Source organism: Remersonia thermophila, chromosome 3 (genome assembly GCF_042764415.1).
Source record: "Remersonia thermophila strain ATCC 22073 chromosome 3, whole genome shotgun sequence".
NCBI lineage: Eukaryota > Fungi > Ascomycota > Sordariomycetes > Sordariales > Chaetomiaceae > Remersonia > Remersonia thermophila.
The window spans coordinates 3,489,764-3,510,742 of record NC_092219.1 but is presented as its reverse complement, the minus strand read 5'-3'; the positions used below and the strand labels follow the sequence as shown (position 1 = coordinate 3,510,742).

The following is a 20,979-nucleotide window of genomic DNA, read 5'->3' as shown; positions in this document are numbered from 1 at the left end:
CCTGCGGCTGGAGGCGAGCGAGAGAACAGAGAAGAGATATATAATTATGAATGGACCGACCCCGGACAGGCTTGATTGATTTGGCCAATCCGACTTCTTAAGCCCCTGAAGCTTGCACCCATCCACATCACAAAAGAACGGCCCCGACTCCAGCCACGACAAACCCAACCATACCCACGGCATGCCATGCGCTCCCAAGCCTTGTCGCCGATGAGTCGGAGGGGGGGGATGATGGTTCAGGGCCGGTGGTTGTAGCGCCCGTGGTCGTCGCCGTCGCCGTCGCGTCGGGGGCCTTGGTGTCGGTGCTCGTAGCCTCAGCTCCCTCCGTCTCCGTCGTTGTCGCCGCCGTCGCCGCCGCCGTCGTCTTGGTCACCTTTGACGAGCTCGACGAGCTGGATTCGCTTGAGGAACTCGACGACGGCTGAGGCCATCCACCCGGCGGCATCTCTCCTAGCGCCAGCACATACGTCCCATTGTCCACCCTCTTTTCCCTGAACACCTCGTAGCTTGCCCAACTGGCCCGCCCGCTCACGCCCAGCGACACGCACGTCTCGTGGTACGCGTTGCTCGCGCACAAGCTGTCCCCGGTCGAACGTACCGCCCCGCCAAACTCGGTGCACGACGTAAACAGCTGCGTCACGAGGCGCGAAAAGTTGTCGAAGAAGTCGTTCTCCTCGTAGGACCCCGGGGACAGGCAGGACCGGCACGTGTTCATGTACGGGTACCAGCCGTCCGGATTGGGGATGCACACGCACTCGCGCACCTTCTTGTCGCCCGTGTTGTCGCGAGGCACGGTCTGGCAGCGGAGGATGGCCTCGTAGACGGGCTCACAGCCGCAATCGTCGAGCTTCGTCGGGCCGTCGTCGGCATAGGTGGTCTTGGACCAGCCATTAGGAGCGGCCAGGGCGAGGTTGGCGAGGGCCAGGAAGGTGGTGAGGGTTGCTGATGAATGCATTTCCGCAGGCTGGCGGGGATTATGAATTAGAGTTTAGGTACCTAGGATGTAGATGTTCTTGTGGCTGCGATCAGGTAGGAGAGGAGCTCAGAAATCATTCACTATGCAATACTCGTTCTGATGGTCGAGGTCCGTGACTTTTTACTGCACCACCAAGTCCAAGGCCGCCACCTGAATCTCCTGGAGTGGACCCTTAGCTGAGGACTTCAGGGGTAACTACCGGCAGGCGATGACCAACCTGAGCAGCCCTCAAATTAGAAAGTCAACAGTGGAGACTGCACAAGTCCCTTGCAGGCTGAACTTTAGTTCATTAGTTATTGTCTTGGCAAGAGCCTGAACTGGGTACAAGGCCGGCCAGAAGGATTCAGCTCCTTGCCAGAATCCGACAGTATTACATCTTCGTGAACATTTGCCCTCAATAACTTTAGCCGTATGATACCCGGAGTCAACTGGTTCGACATGTTGATCAACGAACTAGGTAAAGCACTGCAAGCGAAAGATGAAAAGCGAAGAAAAGACGAGTTCTGAGATTCCGGGCATTCTCAGTATTCTGTAGGGATCTTGGAGGTGCTCAGATGTCACATCTACCGTCGTCCCGGCCCCGTTGCCATCATGCCAGGCACTCTGTTTCCCTGATTGCCTCTCTCCGTCGGCAGCACGAAAGCCAGCTCCTGTCCAATGGAACCCGACCCTCCACCTGAGTTGCCCTTAGGAAAGGAAGAATGCAAAGAGGACCATGCAAAGAAGCACAACTAGGTAGAGGGGCCCGTGGCGCTTCACGGCGGCGGACATGAATCCGTGAGGCCAGTAGTTTCCGCGCGTCCATCCTGTTCGATTATGGTCAGCGGCCGTTTTCTGTGATCGTAACTAGAACGGGAAACGCTGTGAGGACGCTCGACGGGCTTTAAGAGGGAGCTCACCTTGATTCTCCGAGCTTCCGACGTCCTGAGTGCCGCTGCCCGTCCCCCTTCTGGAGGATTCGCCGCCTCCTCCACAGTTTCCCAGAGGCGTCATCAGTCCGGCGCGCGAGTTGACATCCACATCCGGCCCCGGATCCGGGAACTTGACATCCTTCCCCTCCACCGTGCGACACCCATTCCCGATGTTCGCCATGAACAATGCCGGCCGGCTCTCAAACGGCACCTTCTCGCTACCTCCGTGTCCACCCACCACATCCACCACCGCGCAGTTCATGTACATCTCCCGATTCCCCAGGTTGTTGAACCACGTCCACGCAAACACCGCCCCCTTCCGCGGCGGCGTATCCCGGGGCAGCCGAAAGCGGAACGAACTCCCGACCCCAGTACCAGCCCCAGACCCTGTGCCTGGAGCAGAAGAGACGATGGGACACCCTCCCTCGTAGCTATGCAGCACATAGAACCTCGCCCCATCATCCACGGACACCGCTACCTGGCATGAGCCGCCATTATGCGTCGCGCCGCCGGCCAGGGTAAAGTTGTACTCGCCTCCGACGGTCCACCTGGCAACGGAGGCTCCGTTCAGGGTGCCGAGGAGGGAAAGGCTGCCCTTGCAAGGGAAATCGGATCCGTCGTTGCTGAGAGGGGAGGTGAGACTGTAATCGATCATGTCGGGGGTTGTGTGAGGGTTAAGCTTGGAACGGAGGGCTTGAGGGTAGACAAGCATCATGTGCGCGTCGGTCAGGGCGGCGATGCCGAGGAGAGCGGCGAGAGTGAGGGGGTGTGGGGGCTTGGAGATCTTCATGTTGATGGCGGTTGTTGGTGAGATGGGAAGAGTATAGCTTCGACGTTGAGGTTCGATGGGAACGGCAATGGAAAGAGAAACGAAGGAATGATTCCTTGGAGGAGGGACATGGTGATAAAGGCCAGGTCTGTTGGGTACAAGCAATTGTGACGATATAAAGACAAGCGTATTGTTGACATGGAATGTGACGCAACGGCAGGAAAGGAACAGCGCAAACTCGTTGGCCAGCCAAGGGATTTGTGCCTGGCTTGATCTCTGGCCTCTTACAAAGAGACGATAGCAATGGTGGGGGATTACCGTTGAATAACAGAGGCAATGCCAAAGAAGTATCGTTGTCGGAAGCGTCCAGGCTCTTCCATTATGTGTGCCTCCACCGTCAAAGGGCAGCTTGAACACAGGCGAGAAATACCCGTGCATTATAGCCTACTTTAATAATCACCTGTATGAAAGAAACAGTGGATAAGAAACATAACAACATCACAGGCTCGATACCTTTCGAAGACAAGAGCTTCTTTGTCATGCCGCAGCAATCATGCCATTATGTTGAGGAAAGGAAGTAAAGGACATCAAAGGTAGGCTGGTTTCAGTGTCTTGGTTCGAAAAGGCTCTTGGCTATGACTGAACTCCCTACTGAATGCATATACATGTCCTTGAATCCACCACGTAGATCCCTTTCCCTGCAAGCCAACCGCAAATCCAAACCAGTGCCCAGGTAGGATGGGTACCTCAAGGATACCCTCCCTCTCCGCTCGTGAGTTGAACAGCTTGACGGTCATGGTAGCTCTTAAGCTTATTGAACTCCGCCTTCCGCCAGTTGCCGTGTTTCGTTGTCATTGCGGGAAGATCCTAAACACTCGGCGCATCCTGCCCCCGGGCTTTGACGTACGCAACGCCGGTCTGGATCGGGTGCACGACCACCGTCGACAGCTCAACAGTATAGCTGACAGTCGGCCCCGGCTACTACAGGGCACCGATTACAACTTCGTTGCCCAGAGTGACCGTGACGGTGGGGAGATTCACAATGGTGCTTGCTGTCGCGCCCCTCTTCCCGGGCTTCACCGTGACGGTGTAAGTCGAGAACACGATGTGCTCGCCGTTCTGTATACGCGGAGCGATGCCGCCTCCCTGGCCAGGAGCCGGCGTTGGGTTAGCCACCGGTATAGCGGCAGCCAGGGTGCTGAGAAGCGGGAGAAGAGCTGCGGCAATATACATGTTGGACAAGTAACAGACTGGGGGTGCAAGAAATTGGAACTATGAGGGCAATAGATTCAATCCTGACAGGGTGAAGTGTCCAGAGAGTCTGTCTCTGGGGAGGTGAGTTGGTTATTCCGGAGGGAGTCCTGCGGTCCTTTTATGGTTTGAAGGAAGCCCTCATCCTTCAGATATAGCGGATGCAACTTGACGAGAATGACATAGGGGTGCCAATCTTGCAATGACGGCAATCATACATATTGAGTGCATCGGCATGGTTGCAATGGGAGCCAAGACAGTATGCCATCAGACGACTCAACTGGAAATGGAAACAAGGAAGATTGGTTTCGGCGGCAATCTGTCAAAGTGACGCGGAGGGGATCTGCTTGAGTCTAGCTCTCCGAGTTGTTCCCTCTCTCGGGATCGGGTTAACACCTGCAGCAGAGAGGAGCATGCGTCAATTAGATGAACGGCCCGATTCCAAAGGTGGCACGCGTTAGGGAATCTGGATTAGTTACTCTAGGTCCTTCATGGGAGTAGGATTGTGCCTTGGTCTGGTACCAACATGGACTCGGGAGTTAGACGCGGCTTGACAGGAGAGACAAGGACGAACCAGGTCGCTCCCATGTTCCCATATTGTTACGTAGCAGAACGATATAAAGGGTTGAGCGATAGCAGTCCTTTTCTCAATGCAAGCGGGACAGCTCCTGTACGTCCAGCAAGTTGTAGGGTGGTGGACAATGAAGGAACAGCTTGGAACGTAGGCTCGGCTAGGGAAAGTGTAAAGTCTCTCTAGGGGGGGGGGGGGGGGTGGGGGGGTGGCGCAAAGGGCGAGCGTAAGGACACCATTGCCAAGAATCCATGCTTTGAGTTAATTACCACTTGGTATACATAGAAACTATTGTGAAGGTTCCTAGGATTTCTGCATGCCGATTCAATAACCATTATGCACTGTCCCTGTTATGTTGCGTTGTCGGTATCCATGACAATGAGGGTCAAGGAACCAACAACGTCCTTCCCCGCAGCCGTCCTTCTAAGCTAGGTATCCAAGTCCTTGACTTTTAGCTCCCTTGCCCAGGCGACTGATTACCATACTCAAAATAAATCACCTCAGAGAGCTCAAGAAACCATGAAGCTTATTAATGGGAAATAGAAATACAAAAACGCCGCAAGGAGTTGTCAGAACTTACCGAGGCAGGCTCATTGTTGGCTATTTCATAGTCTCAGTCTCATTGTGTAACAGGATCTATAGGGACTTATACCCCGGTCCTGAACCCCAGCAGTCATTCTGCCTGCTCAGACCGCCATTCTAGGCATCCATCGTGTATATAAGGAGCCTCCAGGAGAGGCATATCAGATAGTTGTTTTCTTCCTTTGAATAACAGCTTCCAACCACTCCTTTCCATCGTATATACTTTTACAGGTCCGGGCCATTATAGTTATAAGCCCGGTGCCTTCCTGCTACGCAGAAAGAGAACCTCCCCTTTTTACTATAAACCTTTAAATTAATCTTTAAAGCGCTTAGCTCGTTTATTTACTCCTCTCTCTCTTAAAACCCGTCGCTAACTATTAAAGTACCTTCCTCGGTAAAATGGACTTAGTCCTTAAGGATTACACTTTTAGCGTCGTACAGCTAGAGACCTTCCGCGACTAGGGACGATAGTTTGATTACGTCCGAAACGAAGCTTGTACCTACAGCGTATAACAGATTTATAAACTAGAAGTAAACGTTAAAACAGTTCTAAAGATCTTTAATAATAACTAAAAGCCGTTTTACGCAAACGCCTACTTAAAGGTCTAGCAACAGCTTAGGATTTAATACTAGCGAAAGCTTTGGGACTAGCAGAACGCTAATCCGAAGGAAAGGGGCCCTAAACCGGAAAAACCAAAAGAACCCTTTAAGTCCGACGTAAATTATATATACGAGTAGAACCTCTTCCAATACTTCCTAAAGACCTTACAAAACGATTCGAACGATTAGAGGAAGGTTTATAATATAATATATTATTTTATCTTTAATACCGTTCGGAAGGATCTACTCGAAAACGCTTTTAATCTCTTTACGTCGATAAGACAGCTATAGATCTACTATAACGTTCTACGTATTCTAGAAGCTTAAATTATTCCTATTTAGGCGGTAAAGATAAAGGCGTTTCGTAAGGCTTTCCTTAACGTTTTCGACAGAGCTAAAACAGCTATAAACCCTTTTAAATAGTTTATAGACTTCCGTTACGAGTATTATAACGTACTTGTAAACGGAGTTACCGATATAATTAGTCTCTTAGTTATTACGGTTTTTTTAAATACTATTTAAAAGCGTATTGCTCTAGGATAAGCCTATATTAAATATATATTTCTAGCTAACAGAGTTATCCGAAGCGACTCTAAGGAAACTATAAAGGTATATATAAACTAGCTACACCGATTTCTCCTTTAGAACGGAGCCGGGGTACGTATTTTACCGTATATTTACGCTACTTTCGAAGGATATAGGCAGTTATCTAACTAGTAAGACTTATTAAAATAAAAGTCTAATAAGAAAAATAGCGGTAACGGCAAAGGCAAGTCTTTTAGGTTAAAGGGTAGCTATAGACGAGGAAAAGGTAGGAATAATAATAGAAAAGGCGGTAACTAAGGCTATAATTAATCTAATAATTAAAATAGGAAAGCAAACCGAACGCTAAAGGTTTATTATAACTACCTATATAGAATCTTTAAACGATATTATTAGATACCGATTAAGTATTTTAATTTTAAAGCAGATAAACTGTCAGAATGGTGTTTCCATTTTCTATGACTAACAGAAAACTACAGGACTCTTAAATGACAACTCAATCCGGTAATAGTTAAGCGAGAGCCAGAGTGTGTACGACGACCAACAACAGCAATACCCCATGCGCCGATAGGCAATCGATGGACGTCTTACTCCTTCACGGCCAGGAATTTGTCCGAAGACTTAAACGATGGTCTTGGGAACCCGACACCCTGCAGCACTCTCAAAACGCGGAATTCGCGGAATCTTGGGTGCATGCCGCTAATACGTACCGTCTTTCCTGGCCCAGCCCCAAGGCGGGGCGAGGGGACGACAGAGGATAGCCTGGCTAAAAAAGGACAAGAACAAGCTGCAAGGTAGCTGGGTACCGTGGTTTTCGTAGTCGGGCCAACTACGACAAGCCAAGGTCTCCCAGATCTCTCAACGGCTTCAACTTAGACTCGGCCTTGGGTTCCCATAGTATGTGACATGATGATTGGCCCTGAAGTGATGCATGTTCTCTCCCTTCCTGGTCTCACCGTGGTGACGGAGGAAACCCCCGAACCCTTGTTTGATCACGTGATACACCTGCCTCATGATGGCATGGGGCGTGTCCATCGGGCTGGCTGAAGCTTGGCTTGGCTTGCCGCATCTCACATCGGCATCGCTATCGCTAGCCTTCGGCCCCGGGTCGCTGTTCATCACAAGTTGGGACAGCTCACTGCTTGCCAAGAGGAACAGAGGCTTCCCCTTTCGTCCTCCTCTCGCTCAGACATACCAGCCGATGACCTAACCGAAACCGCCATGTCGGATCTCGAGAACACGGGCGCCCCCGGGGTTGCCGTAGACCCGGCAGCGCTGAGCGCGGCGGCTCAGGCTCAGCTCAAAAAGGTCAAGAAGCAGAAGGTCCTGCTCATGGGCAAGAGCGGATCGGGAAAGTCAAGCATGCGAAGCATCATCTTTAGCAACTATCTCGCCCGAGACACGCGACGACTGTAAGTTTTCAAACTTATGCTCACCAACCCCCCCCCCCCCCCCCACACACACACACCGCTGACCTGCTTCCTCAGAGGCGCCACCATCGACATCGACCTTTCCCATGTCAAGTTCCTCGGCAACCTCACGCTGAACCTCTGGGACTGCGGCGGGCAGGAGGCCTTTATGGAGAATTACCTCTCCCAGCAGCGCGCCCACGTCTTCAGCAACGTCGGCGTGCTCATCTACGTCTTCGACATCGAGTCGCGCGACGTGGACCGCGACCTGGCCACTTACGTCAACGTGGTCAGCGCGCTGGTTCAGTACTCTCGCGACGCCCGCGTCTTTGTCCTCATCCACAAGATGGATCTGATCCAGCCCTCGCTGCGCGAGGACGTCTTCGACCAGCGTGCGGCCCTCGTGCGCCGCAAGACGGCCGAGGCCGAGGCCGTCATGCGCAAGCACCAACAGCAGCAGCTGCTCCTGCAGCAGCAGCAGCAGCAGCAGCAACAGCAGCAACAGCATCAGCATCCGCACCCGGCCGGCCGCCCGTCCCCGAGCCCGACCCCGGAACCCTCGATCCACCTCCAGCTCTTCGCCACCTCCATCTGGGACCAGTCCCTGTACAAGGCCTGGGCGTCCATCATCCACGACCTCGTGCCCAACCTGTCGGTCATCGAGACCCAGCTGGCCAGCCTCGGCGTGGCCATCGACGCCGACGAGATCCTCCTCTTTGAGCGCACCTCGTTCCTGGTCGTCTCCCGCTGGACCTCCCGCGAGGGCGACCGCAACCCGTACGGCGACCGGTTCGAGCGCATGAGCAACATCCTCAAGAGCTGGAAGCACACGTGCTCCAAGTACACGGGGACGCCGCGCAACGCCGAGCAGTTTTCCGACTTTGAGTACAAGATGGGCGCCATCTTCAGCATGTTCGCGACAAAGTTCACCACAAACACCTACATTCTCGTGTGCATGCCGCCGGGGGAGGCGAGGTTCAACAGCGCCAAGCTGAACGTGGCGGCGGCGAGGTCGTGGTTCAAGTTCTTGGATGGGCCGGTCGTGCAGGCGCAGCCATCGCAGGCGACGGGGTATTCGGGCTATGGGGAGGTGACGAACGCTGTGGAGGCTTGAGAAATCAGCCGACCCAAGAGCGTGGGAAAGGGGAGATCAGGTACAGACTCGACATGTCAGCGTGTGGAAGGGAGGTGTGATACCACGGCGTTATGGGCGTTTCATCACCCCGGTCTTGGCTTGAGACCATCTGACACACTTGAGAACATTACATTTGGAAAGGTTCATTGTCTACGACAACCCTCTGTCTGCCATTGATCTGGCGGTGGCTCCTTTCGTTGCCGGAGGCAGTCGGCAGGACCTTGCAGCTGGAGGCCGAGCTACACCATCTTCATCCCGTCTCGCATGACAATGGAAAACCACCTCGGCACGCCGAAATCCATCCCGCAGCCATGTAGCGCCCTGCCCATCTGCCCATCTGCCCATCTACTTCCACTTCACAACGGCCGTGCCACCCTTCTTAAACTCTGCCATGTCGCCCAACACAAGGCCCTTCTCCTCATGCTCCTTGTTCGGGAATGTGGTTGACAGCACCCACGGCCGGGTGCTGCTTGCGAGCGATGGCGACGCGCGCTGAATGAAGTCGTAAACGTCGCCAACCGTCTGGGTGGTGTTAAACCGTGCCGGGAGGCGGGTGCCGTCGGGAAGCTGGATGCGGAGCATGAGCGTTGGTTGCGACTCGTCGACGCCCGTGGTGGCCGTTGCCGAGGTCGACCCCGCGGCCGCCGCGGCAGGAGCCGCGGCAGCAACCGGGGGCACCGACTCGCCCGGAACGGGGCTTCCCAAGCGCCGGCCCTGACCGCTGAACGGGCGGTAGACCCTGGGGAGAGGCTTGTAATTCTCGTTGTGCTGCTGCAGCTTGACGTCAACGCGCTGGTCGACCTGGACGTTCATCAGGTGGAGCGGGGCGCGTCCCTGGCGTATCATCTCGAGGTCCTGGCGATTCTCGGGGTCGTCGTAGCGGTGCAGCGGCCCGTCGTCCACGCTGAAGCCGTCGTTCCAGATATGCAGAGTGCGCTCTTGAACCGGCTGGCTGCTGGTCGCCGTCGGGATGGCGCTGCCGCGGGGGTCGGGAATCTCGCGGCTCTCGACGCCGTCGCCGCCAAGCGTGTGGCCGGTGCCGCGGAATGCCCACCCCCGAGAGGGGCCGGCGTCGGATTCTTCCCTTGGTTGCCGGGCGTTGCTGTGCAGGGTTGTGTCAGATGAAGCTCGCGTCGCCACGGGCTGCTGCCATGGAGAAGGGATGCTTACGACCGGGCTTTGGCGAAAATATCATTGATCAACCTCCGGGGGTCCGAAGAGCGCTGGGCGGGGTCCTGAACAGCAAGCCCTGACTTCTCGCCGCCAGCAAACAGGTCACGAGGGCCGCGGCGCTCGTCGTCGTCATCGTCGTCCTCATCGTCATCGGAGCGGTCATGGCTGGGCCCGCTGCGCAGCGAGCTCAAGGTCGCAAGTCCCGTCCGCTTTTGCGGCTTCTTAGCAGTCGACGAAGATGAGGATGCGGCGGACTGGGGAGCCGGCCGGCCATCCAGAGTGCGCGGCCCTGTGTACTCGGGACCGGGTACGGGAGCGGAAGCCTGGTGATCCCCTTCGTCCATGTCGGCGTAGTAGGAAGTTACGGCGGCGTCGATGTCCCAGTTGCTGCTGCTGAGATACTCCGTGGCCTGTGGCGGTCAGCAAAAAAAGGACCCAGCATTTTGGCAACGAAGCGCAGCGTTACCTGTTGCGCAGAGGTCCCTGTCAGCTCGCAGAAGTTGCTGATCAGGGTGTCGTGGTCTGCCATTGCAACGGGAAATTGGGGAGGGGGGAGGAGGGCGGAGTTTCGTTGGCAATGCCAGACCTTGATCTGGTGAAGTTGAAAAAAAAAGGAAAAGGTGCAGCCTGGAAAGGTGGACAGATTTTGTTTGCAGTTTTGTTTTCCAGAGGTTCCAAGTTGGATTTGGATGGATTGGCTTGGATGCAATCAGGCAGCTCTGAGCCACGACTGCCGCTTGCGAATGGACGTCCCGCGTGAAGGTGCCCCGCGTCAGCCCCGCGGAGAGATGGTTTACATAAGACAGCCTGCGTTGGTTCACGGTGGGGCAATCCTCCGATCTACCCCTGTCAGCCGCTGACCCACTTGCAACAGCCCGCCCAAAGCTTGGAACGAACGTCGGGTGCCTTCAGGTCCGTCCCCTCGATCCGTTCAACCCTCGTGCCTCCCGTCGACCTTCTTTGGCGTCACCGGCCAACCTATCCTCCGCCACAACCGCCTTTCGTTCCCTTCCGGTCAAACGTCACACCGCTCATCCCGGCGACCCTGCATCATGGCCTCCGAAGAGCCGCCAAACCCCATGGCCGAGTCCGGGGTGACGATCCGGTCCGACAGCGAGCAGTACTCGGCCCACGAAGCGTCGCCGCTCTCGTCCTCGGCTTCCCCCAGCGGCGGCAGCGGAGCCATTGTGCTCTACCGGCCGCCCACCATCTGGTCCATCATCCGCGGCGCCGCCATCAACTTGCTGCTTCCCTTCATCAACGGCATGATGCTCGGGTTTGGCGAGCTGTTTGCCCACGAGGCGGCGTATAGGTTAGGGTGGAGCAACACGAGGGTGCGTGCGCCTCCGGGATTGTACGAGGATAAGTCTCTGGACGCTGGCTGACGACATTGTGCACAGGTATTCCCCGAGTCGAGGCGGCGAGCGCACGCGATCGGCCCCGGTATCGAGGTCGTGGAGAAGCTGGACGGGAGGAACGAGCTCGACGACCTGACGAGCCTGGAATGATTTTTTCGCGGGCGCACGCTGGCATTGTCATGTCCTCCGTATCGATCGCGCGGCATTTTCTGGGGCAGTCAAGGGAACAAAAATCAAGCAAAACAACACACCCCATCCTGTCTTTTACGCTCCCGGACCAGAGACGGCGGGATGGGTGAGGGGAAAGCAAGGGGCAACCCTCAAGATGTTTGAGGTTTTCTTCTGTGTAGATATGGGACTCATGGGGGGGGCGGACTGGGCAGGATAGTTGATTACGTTGAACTCGGCATGGCAAAGGCACTGTCTTTTCTTGTTCAAACTATGCACGGGCTCCCGCGCCGTCGGGATCGGCTTCCAGCTGCCCGACTGTCGCAATGAATCGGCAGGTCTCGGTCAATGTCCCGCGCGCGCCCCACTTTTTCCCGGGGTCAGCCACCGGAAACCGGGACGACCCACCCAAAACTTTCCCGCCAAGTCGCGGCTCTTCCACTTCTCACGATTTTTTTTGGGATTTGCGATCAGCACGCCCGTCTTCCCCGCAGCAGCCACGCCATTATGCTCCCCAGCCGAGGAATTCTACGGTCCAGTCCCGTCCTGGGGCTGGCGAGGACGGTGAGTGACTTTTCCAGTGTGACCGCGTGGCGGCTATCTCGTCCATCTCCCCCTCCCCCCCCTCTGCTGTGACTGACCGGCTGGCTCCTGCTAGACGCTCCCTAAGACGTCACCCCGACCGTTCCCCCGGCATTTCAGCACCGCCTTGCAAAGCAGCCGGGCCGCCCGCCATGGCGCATCTACCACGAGGAGGATAGGGGGCCCATTGGCCTTCACGGCGGCATCCCAACAGCTCTTCGCCCTCGGCCAAGCCCGCAACGCCTCGACGCAGTCCACCACCCCTCCCGCCGCGCCGGCCGACCCCTCGGCTCTCCCTGACGTCTCCGCGACCCCCCTCGAGCTGAGCGGTAGCGACCTTCTCAACATTCCCGAACAGATTGGCTTCCTCAAGACCCTGGGCCTGGACTTCGGATGGGGCCCGACCTCCTTGATGCAGACGGTGCTCGAATCCATCTACGTCTACACCGGCCTGCCGTGGTGGGCCTCGATCGCTGCCGTCGCCCTCGCCGTCCGTCTTGTCCTCATCAAGCCCCAGCTCGACGCCTCGGAGAACGCTCTCCGCTACCAGAGCATCTCCAAGGACCCGCGCTACATCGCCGCCATGGAGGAAATGAAGCACAACATGATCGCCGGCAACCACCTTGCCGCCGCCCAGTCGAGGGCCAAGGTGCAACTCTTGAACAAGGAGGGTGGCTACAGCATGCTCAAGGGCTTTATTCCCCTCATCCAGCTGCCTCTCGGCATCGGCATGTTCCGCCTGATCAAGGGCATGTCGGCCCTGCCGGTGCCGTCCCTCGAGACGGGCGGCTTGTTCTGGTTCACCGACCTTACCATCGCCGACCCCTATTTTATCCTGCCCATCGCAACCGGCATCATGATGAGCATTGGCATGCGGGTGCGTGCATCCCCACTTTCCCTCCGGCGGTGACCGGCTTTCACCCCCGTGCTCTTGGCTGACCTCCACGCGCTTGCGCTGCAACAGATACCCCTTCCCTTCATGGCCGAGCAGCAGCAGAAGATGGTGCGCATGATGAGCCTCATCGTGATTCCCCTTTCCACCGTCGTCGCCGTCTTCCTCCCGTCCGGCATCACCTGGTACTTCCTCGTCTCGGCCGTGCTGCACACCATCCAGACCTGGCTCATGCACCAGGCGTGGTTCCGCCGCCTGACCGGTTTGAGGCGGCTGGAAGTCCCCGCCCCCAAGGGAGCGGTGGAGGGCACGTGGCAGGCGCCTCGCGTCCTGAACGCGAGCGCGCCCCGCGTCGGGCAGGCCGTCTACTCGGCGCCCCGGCCGGCGTCCGAGAGCATGTTTGACAGCCTCAAAAAGTCCCTGAACGACGCCAAGAAGGCCATGAACGAGCGCGCCGACAGGACCGAGGCCGAGCGCGCCCGCAAGGCGGCGCAAGAGTACGAGCAGAAGCGGTCGCTCGAGGAGAAGGAGCAACTCCTCGCCCGCATCGAGAGGCAGCGCCGGAGGAACCAACGGCACTGAGCGCGGGGCTGTCGCCCTTGCTGCGGGGATAGCGCCAGCGAACGGTATATGCATGTCTCAATGTGTATGCTGAAGAGCGCACATCGCGAGCTGGTGTCGGAGACTTTATCTGGCAAGGATGGGCCGCTGCCATCCCACGCAGGTTCGCCTAACCGCGATGCCTTTCTCAACAGCGACGGCTCCAACAACGCGGTTTGGCATGCGTCCATGCAAGGTGCAGATCGCTCGGATGATGAGAGGAGGTGGCTTCATGGTGTGTGTGCCCGCCCACGCACACCGGCACCGTGATTGGGGACGGGGGAATGAGGGGAATCGCCGAACCCGCAAGCACGCAATCGGCACATCGAGCTGCTATTCCCAATGCAGCGGTCGTACCCCGCCAAGACTCCTTTGTGTTATGGGGATTTGAATGGGGACCATCGGCGAATTCCCTTCTCGCGATGTCATGGAATCTGGGCATCCCGGATTGGAGCATGCCGCGCCGCCCACCCGGTCCCGCCCCATCCCCGCGCTGTGGGGTCCGGGTGCTGCGAATGCGTGTATATATAATATTCGCCGTGTAGTTCGACTTGTACTTTGGCCTTGGTGTTGACGAACCAACTCTCCATTTTCCACGTCTTTTCGTTACTCTTTGGACCACGTTCTGCATCCGTCGCAGTCTGTCTTCCCCTCGATTTCGCGAAAGCAGTTTCCCGTAAACCAACGAGACCATCATCATGTCCGCCATCCAAGCCAACCTCGAGGCCTCTTCGGAGCGCTACTCGGCCACCTTCACCAAGGGCCACCTCGCCCTGCCGCCCGCCAAAAAGTATCTCGTCCTCACCTGCATGGATGCCCGTATCGACCCGGCGGCGGCTTTTGGCATCGAGCTCGGCGATGCCCACGTCATTCGCAATGTGAGTTATCATGCTCTTTCTATGTGCAAGCGTTCTAGCGGGTGGGCTATGACCAGGGTTTCTTTCCCCTGTGTCACACGCACACACCTTGAGCGCTTTTCCCCCCCTTCCTTTCCATGGCTTCCCAATGCGAAGGTCCCTGCAGAACAAGAGAGAGGGCCGGTTCTTCCATGGTGTAATCATCATACATGGGATCGTAAACAACCAACGAGCAACCATCCCTAATCTACTCTCCCTTCCTCCCTTCCAGGCCGGCGCCTCCGCCGTCGACGCCCTCCGCTCCATCATCATCTCGGAGCAGCTCCTCGGCACCAACGAGATCCTGCTCGTCAAGCACACGGGCTGCGGCATGCTGACCTTCACCAACGCCGACGCCTACGCGCTCGTCGAGCAGCGCCTCGGCGCCGAGGCCTCGGCCGAGCTCAAGGCCAAGAACCTCGACTTCCTGGCCTTCCCGGACCTCGAGGAGGCGGTGCGCAAGGACGTGGAGTTCCTCAAGGCCTCGCGGCTGGTGCCGGGCGAGGTGACGATCAGCGGGTGGGTGTACGAGGTTGAGACGGGCAAGACGCGGCGGGTGGTGTGAACCATCTTTGGTGGTCAGTTTCTGCTTGGTTGATATCCCCGGTGTTTGGATTGGAGAGCGCGGTCTTGAGGCCTGGGGGGTTTGGGGGGGGGGGGGGGGGTAAACGGGACGGTTTCCCCGGGGGAGAGGGGAGTTTCTGGCGTCTGTCAGAGAGTATTGCTTTCGTCGCTGTAGCCACTGATAGTTTTCAATGACGCTTTCCTCTCTTGAAGGTGGGACTGCCAGCGTTGTTCCATGTTGTTGATCCGTACTCGGATGATTCGGGCGTCAAATAATCAAGGTGAGAAAAACCATACTTGAAAGGTTTGAACCGATTGAGCAAGATCTGGACGCTGAGAGCCATTCGTGTCGTAACAGCGGACAAGTCTTGAGCGATGAAACGCCTATGTAAATATCTGTAAAGGAGTAAACCCATGAATCAGAATGAGAGAAGACAGTATTATCAAATAATTCCATTCCTTCCCCGTTGCAATTGAATTGATTACGCCATTACAGGGGGTGAAAAGCCCCCGAAAGGGGGTAAGGGAATACACAAGACAAATACTACATCGTGAAAACTCATTACTCCTCAGCACCCTCACCAAGCACTCCGTGCGATATCCAAGCTCCTGGAACTCTGTACATACGCTGCGATGCGGGACTAGGAGGAGAGTCTCCGCCGTCAGAGCCCGCCTTATCCATCTCACCTGCTCCAGCATCAGCACCACCACCACCACCACCACCACCACCACCAGCACTAGGTCCGTCCCCCCTACCATCCTCTCCACCACTCCCTTGCCCGTCCCCAACGTCAGGCTTCAGCGCAGGCACCTGCGCAGCCGCCTTCCTCCGGAACCGAATCACCAAGGGACCCTCCCCCGCCCCAGCCTGCGTCACCGACGGAGGCGCCGCCTTGTCCCCTCTTCCTCTCGACCCTCCCTCTCCAGAAGACCCGGCCTGCCCCGCCGCCGCCACCCGTCCGATCGACCTAAGCTTCTTCCTCGCCGGCCCCGGACCCGACGCTCCCGACGACGAGCCCGCCGAACCCGCCGTCGACCGCGGTCCGGAGGACGGCAACGACAACGCCGCGCCCTTGGCCGCGGCCGCAGCCGCGAAAAACAGCTGTGGGCCGCTCTGTCTGGCCCTCGCCGGCCGCTGCTTCTGCCCGTACCCGCCGCCGCCGCCGTTGCCGTCGCCGCATTTCGCTTCCGCAGGGTCCGCCGTGCTCGAGCAGGCGCTCGTCGGCGCCGTGCCGCCGGTGCCGCTGCTTTCCGCGGCGGAGGCGACGTCAGAAGCCGACTCCGCCGACGACGAGCCCGGCCTCTGCCTGCCTTGCCGCTTGGCCGGCGCAGGCATCGCCAGACGAACGGGAATGCTCGCGACGGGTGCCGGCGAGGAGGCGTAGCCGTCTCGGACGTATCGTCTCTGGAGCGCCATCTTGCTGCTGCGGGAGCGCGCCCTCGCGCGGCGGCCGGAGGAGGAGGAGGAAGAAGAGGCGGATTGGCTCGCCGTTGATCCGCCGCTGGCGATGCTGGGAGGGCTGATGCTTCGGATACCGCGGGGCGAGCTGCTTGTCGTCGTGGATTCCTCTTCCTCGGAGAGAGAGGGAGGTGACTTGTCCTTGAACTCGAGGCTGTCAAAATCCCGCTCTGTGCCCGCCTCCTCGTCGAAGGGCAGCGGGGAGAGCCAAGGCAGTGCAAATGGCCTGTGAGCGAAACGGAGCACGGCAAGCACAATGCCGCTAAAGACCAGCCCGGTGGCGCAGGCAAACATGTCGACCTTGAGGTACACGGTGCTTTGGGCATCCAGCCCGCGATGGATTCCCACGACCACGGGGATGATGGCCGTAGCCCACAATGCCACGGTGACCTGGATGGCCATGTTGGCCCAGGCGTGCAGCTCGTGGAGGAAATAGGGGATGTCGATGGAGAGGTAGAGAGACTCGCCCCTGCGGCAGGCAAGGAGATGGAGGGGGATGTAGAAAAGCGAGGTCATGGACTGGAGCGCGTAGTGGACGCGGATGGGTTCAATCGATGTCAGGACAGACATGGTGGACCCGTGAACAAGGAGTGTACTCACGGCGAACATAACGAAGCTCTGCGCGATGCCATGTCCCCTCTTCGACATCTCTTCTGGACGGCTAAACACCACGGCGGACAGCGCGAGGCCGATCGCTGAAGCGCCGCAGACGGAAATCAAGGCGCCTAGGACCAGCTGTGGAAGCCACTGCGTGATGTGTGGCCCTCGAGAACTCTGACTTTCGGTCTGGCTTGCCGTAACGGAGGCAAGCGAAGCCATCTCTGATCTGTCGCAACACCCCGGGGGCCAACGATCTCAAGCGTGATAATGGTACCTGTCATGCAGCAACCGGACGCAAAAGGCACAGTTCAAGTCGCAAGCACCAAGGCAAGGGGTACATTCTCATAGAAGATCGGCTGCTCCATTGGAAAAGGTCACCAACCACCTGCCATGATGGGAGCCATGGGAATAACGAGTGGCGGGGAAGCAGAGAATGTTCTGCCATGTATTTCAGACGGCATTCTTCGTCAAGGCGGGCGATGTCGGAAAAAAAAAAAAGAAAAGAAAAGAAAAAGCCCACCAACAGAAAACGGGTGGTCAGTCAGGTGCTGAAGGAATGCTTCAGGGGTGAGACACGCCTGGAATGGAGGAAGCAAAAGCCACCCCCATGAACTCGACAAGGTAATAATGTCCAATGTTGATTTGAACCAAGGGAGGATACAATCGGCCAAGACCCAGCAGAAGCCAAAGCGACAGAACAAGCAAAACAGCAACATGCCAGAAGAACGCCGAGAGGAGGCACGGCGAGCGAAAAGGAAAAAAAAGAAAACCAGGAGAAAGGTACAAGAGAGAGATAGCATAACTTGCCACCCAGATGCCATCCGCCCCTGGCGCCAACCCTTCTTTTGCAACTAGCAATCCTCGCCAACTCGAGCGCGCTTGTCGCCAAGCCACCCCTCACGCTCAAAGTAGCGGAACACGAGATAATAATCGTCAAACTCGTGAACAATGCGGTCCATGCGACGGTACCCCTTGACGCCATCCATGCGCTTGTTGACGCCGCTTCCGTGGGCGGCGGGGTGCACGCCCTGGGCGTCGTCGGCCCGCCTGTTCTTGGTCTCAAAGAACGTCACGGTGAAGCGGCCGGGCTTGAAGATGTTGACGACGTGCTCGATGATATCCGACGTCTGGCGGCCGTTCTGGCCGCTCGGGACGTTGGTTTCGAACGAGGCATACGAGCAGATGGGCTCGGGAGTGACGTGGACGGTCCAGTAGTGGGCGGGCTTGTTGCCCTGGTCGTTGGCCGAGGCGTTGGGGGCCGGCACGACGCCGTTCGCGGAGTAGCCGCAGGGCGTGAAGAGGTAGGCGTCGATGCGCGCGTCCGGATAGTCCGACGTCGGATACACCTGGGCGAGGCCGCACGTCTCGGAAACGACGGTGCCGAGGGCGTGGCCTTCGGTGGTCTGGACCTCGGTGGGTGTCATCTCGCGGTCCGCCGCGGCGCCGCCGGTGAGGTCGGACTCGCCGCAGTTGGCAAACACGTCGACGGTCGCGTCGATATCGCCCAGGCTGTCATGGGCCGCGCGACGCGCCTCCTCGGCTTGCTCGGGCACCCGTTCGCTGGCGACCGCACTCGCCTGCTCCAGGTAGAACTGCTTTGCAAGCTCGGGATCGAGGTCCATCATAAGGATCTCGAGGGTCTCGTCGGTGTCGCTGTCGACGGCGGCGCTCGACGCCGTCACGATGCCGGTCGGGATCTTGGCGCTGCGGGCAGGGCTGCCGGCGTGGCTGGAACGCGGGGTGAGGGGCGGCGTCAGGGCGGCGCTGGACGGCGACGTCATGTACAGGTACCAATGATCGGCGTTCATGCGGCCGACGAGGTAGGCGCTGCCGTTCTCAAAAGTGTCGTCCAGGAACTTGACCTCCTCCTTCCAGCTGCTGTGGGGCCCCTGCTGGCGGTGGGGGAAGAGGAAGTTTTTGCGGCTGTAGAAGACGCGGTACGGGGTGGCCGCAACGTGGACATCCTCGAGCGAAGCCGCGTTGTGGAAGGGGAAGCCGGCGTCGACGGCGGCGATGCGCAGGAGGCGGCGCAGGCCCAGCAGCAGGGTGGTGGTGCCGCACGTCTTGAGGATGATCTTGTGGGGGAACACAAACATGCTGGACTCGGACAGCAGGTAGGCGTCGACGTGGTCCGACTTGACGATGGACAGGACCTTGCAGTTGACCAGGTCCAGCATGCCCTCCCAGGTGGACGGGCTGACGGCCTTTAGGCCGGTCTCGCGGGCGGTGCTGGGCAGCGCATTGGGGCTCGGGGCGAACCAGACCTCGAGCAGCTTCTCGGGGCCCTCAAAGGCGTTGGTCGAGTCGAGGTCGGCGGCGACATCGTGGTTGATGGTGAGCTGGAGGCTGCCCGGGGCGGGCGAGAAGGTGCAGTTGTCAGGGATCTCGTGGCGGAGCATTGTCGCGGGCGAGAAAAGGGTTCCGGCAGCGACGGTGGTTCCTGGCGAGGGCGTCCGCGGGACACTAACTGCCGCTCAAACGAACTATGCGGCGTCCGTTTGAGAGAGTAGGCCCACAGGAAGTGGTGCGCTGGGGACTGCGAGTGTCGCCAGCAGCAGGGTATGGGAGCGGGAATCGAACGTCACCAAGGGGACGTTAGGGGGGGCGGCCGCGGACGGGGATGTGGTAGAACTTGAGGAGGGGAATGGTGGGCGAGCTTTTGGAGGGATGCGCTGTCACGGGCGGGTGAAGGGGTGTGCTGGCGCGCCTCGACCGTGCCGACGAGGGCGGTGTCGAGCAGGAGCGGTTCGGGAGGGTTTCAGGGCCCGTCGGGGAGGCGTGCTATCGGGGCCTGAGGGGTACAATGGGAGCACAACGTCAGCGGGGGCTCCTGGAGCTCGGGCGCGCGGGACGAGCAAATCAATGCTTGAGGACCGACTTTGCAGGTTTCGAGAGGAAGCGCAGGAGGTCAGTCGCGGTCATTGACCGGGGAGAGACGCAGGGAAGAAGAAGAAGAAGAAGAGAGCCAGAGCTGCCAGTCCAGAGACGACGAGTCCGGCAGGTTGAGCAAGATGGTCGGGATTCAGGCGGCGCGCATGGCAGCGGAAGAGGAGAGGTGGGGAGGGATTTATTCGGTCCGGGTGCACGCAGCGGAGGGTGTGAGGGAAATTTTCTCGGGCGGTCGAGGTTGCAGCAAAGATACAGCGGGAAGCAAGGCAAGTATTTAGGGGTGGATTGGGAGGGTTGCGAACTGGGTGGATGGTCTAAGATGGGGGACACGAGCCGAAAGTTTCGAGTGGCCAGTGGGCGTGAGGTTGGGCCAGGTTTGGTTTTTATTCGGTATTTCAAGAGGCCTGCAAAGAATCCAAAAGTTCGGCGGGGCAAGAAATTTCCATGCCAAGCCCCGCTTCTTCAGGGCAGGACCCGCGAACCTCAACGCCGGTCCCCACCGAGCTGTCTTGGTTCCCCGACTCTGCATATCCATCTGTGTCCATGTCGGCCCATTTGTTGTTTGCATGGTCATGGTAGTAGCCATGGATGGCTGTCCTCTGTACACCGCTGACGTCTGGAGAGGCATTGAGGCCGAGCACGGCGATACGTCGGGCAGAATCCTGACGAGACGGAAGTGCCATGGAACTGAAGAGAGTCCATTCGCACCTGTGGTGAAGGCGGGGAGCCCTCTGAGGTTCGGAACATGCCCCGGTGGGGTCTTGTAAACGCCCAGTACATACTAGTACTTGTGGTGTTGCCGTCCAAATGAACAGAGCATGATCCGTGGATCTATCTGGAAGGGGGCTGTATAGTAGGTAACGCCCTGTTCCCCGACAGCATGGCCCCGCTGAGCTCTCCCACGGTCTCTTTCCATATTCACATGATAACTAGGGCTCAGCCTTTTCTCCTTCGCACCACCACTTGGCACCGCCACCTTGGCCGACGTCAATTCAGCCTAGAGCCGCAACGGGCCGGGGGTAGCCCCTCGTAGGTAACATCCAAGCTCCAA

General features: G+C 58.0%; 9 protein-coding genes across 9 annotated transcripts; 4 read left to right on the top strand and 5 right to left on the bottom strand.

Moving 5' to 3' along the window:
* Nucleotides 1-127: 127 nt before the first annotated feature.
* VTJ83DRAFT_3821 (uncharacterized protein) lies at nucleotides 128-955 on the bottom strand (the record flags this gene model as incomplete). Its single annotated transcript, XM_071010242.1, has 1 exon — nucleotides 128-955. One exon carries the CDS (start codon nucleotides 953-955, stop codon nucleotides 128-130), a length of 828 nt encoding a protein of 275 aa, XP_070867699.1.
* Nucleotides 956-1,663: 708 nt separating this feature from the next.
* Nucleotides 1,664-2,677, bottom strand: VTJ83DRAFT_3820 (uncharacterized protein; the record flags this gene model as incomplete). Its single annotated transcript, XM_071010241.1, has 2 exons — nucleotides 1,664-1,782; nucleotides 1,876-2,677. The coding sequence occupies 2 exons, from the start codon at nucleotides 2,675-2,677 to the stop codon at nucleotides 1,664-1,666; spliced, it is 921 nt and encodes a 306-aa protein (XP_070867698.1).
* A 4,747-nt stretch (nucleotides 2,678-7,424) lies between these two features.
* On the top strand, nucleotides 7,425-8,726 carry VTJ83DRAFT_3819 (uncharacterized protein; the record flags this gene model as incomplete). Its single annotated transcript, XM_071010239.1, has 2 exons — nucleotides 7,425-7,615; nucleotides 7,691-8,726. The coding sequence occupies 2 exons, from the start codon at nucleotides 7,425-7,427 to the stop codon at nucleotides 8,724-8,726; spliced, it is 1,227 nt and encodes a 408-aa protein (XP_070867697.1).
* Nucleotides 8,727-9,092: 366 nt separating this feature from the next.
* On the bottom strand, nucleotides 9,093-10,449 carry VTJ83DRAFT_3818 (uncharacterized protein; the record flags this gene model as incomplete). Its single annotated transcript, XM_071010238.1, has 3 exons — nucleotides 9,093-9,849; nucleotides 9,918-10,330; nucleotides 10,387-10,449. The coding sequence occupies 3 exons, from the start codon at nucleotides 10,447-10,449 to the stop codon at nucleotides 9,093-9,095; spliced, it is 1,233 nt and encodes a 410-aa protein (XP_070867696.1).
* A 523-nt stretch (nucleotides 10,450-10,972) lies between these two features.
* VTJ83DRAFT_3817 (uncharacterized protein) lies at nucleotides 10,973-11,428 on the top strand (the record flags this gene model as incomplete). The annotated part of the gene is made up of 2 exons (XM_071010237.1): nucleotides 10,973-11,254; nucleotides 11,321-11,428. 2 exons carry the CDS (start codon nucleotides 10,973-10,975, stop codon nucleotides 11,426-11,428), a joined length of 390 nt encoding a protein of 129 aa, XP_070867695.1.
* A 525-nt stretch (nucleotides 11,429-11,953) lies between these two features.
* VTJ83DRAFT_3816 (uncharacterized protein) lies at nucleotides 11,954-13,502 on the top strand (the record flags this gene model as incomplete). The annotated part of the gene is made up of 3 exons (XM_071010236.1): nucleotides 11,954-12,010; nucleotides 12,105-12,905; nucleotides 12,993-13,502. The coding sequence occupies 3 exons, from the start codon at nucleotides 11,954-11,956 to the stop codon at nucleotides 13,500-13,502; spliced, it is 1,368 nt and encodes a 455-aa protein (XP_070867694.1).
* Nucleotides 13,503-14,218: 716 nt separating this feature from the next.
* On the top strand, nucleotides 14,219-14,981 carry VTJ83DRAFT_3815 (uncharacterized protein; the record flags this gene model as incomplete). The annotated part of the gene is made up of 2 exons (XM_071010235.1): nucleotides 14,219-14,398; nucleotides 14,649-14,981. 2 exons carry the CDS (start codon nucleotides 14,219-14,221, stop codon nucleotides 14,979-14,981), a joined length of 513 nt encoding a protein of 170 aa, XP_070867693.1.
* A 561-nt stretch (nucleotides 14,982-15,542) lies between these two features.
* On the bottom strand, nucleotides 15,543-17,258 carry VTJ83DRAFT_3814 (uncharacterized protein; the record flags this gene model as incomplete). The annotated part of the gene is made up of 1 exon (XM_071010234.1): nucleotides 15,543-17,258. One exon carries the CDS (start codon nucleotides 17,256-17,258, stop codon nucleotides 15,543-15,545), a length of 1,716 nt encoding a protein of 571 aa, XP_070867692.1.
* Nucleotides 17,259-17,890: 632 nt separating this feature from the next.
* Nucleotides 17,891-19,438, bottom strand: VTJ83DRAFT_3813 (uncharacterized protein; the record flags this gene model as incomplete). The annotated part of the gene is made up of 1 exon (XM_071010233.1): nucleotides 17,891-19,438. The coding sequence occupies one exon, from the start codon at nucleotides 19,436-19,438 to the stop codon at nucleotides 17,891-17,893; it is 1,548 nt and encodes a 515-aa protein (XP_070867691.1).
* Between the last annotated feature and the right edge of the window lie 1,541 nt (nucleotides 19,439-20,979).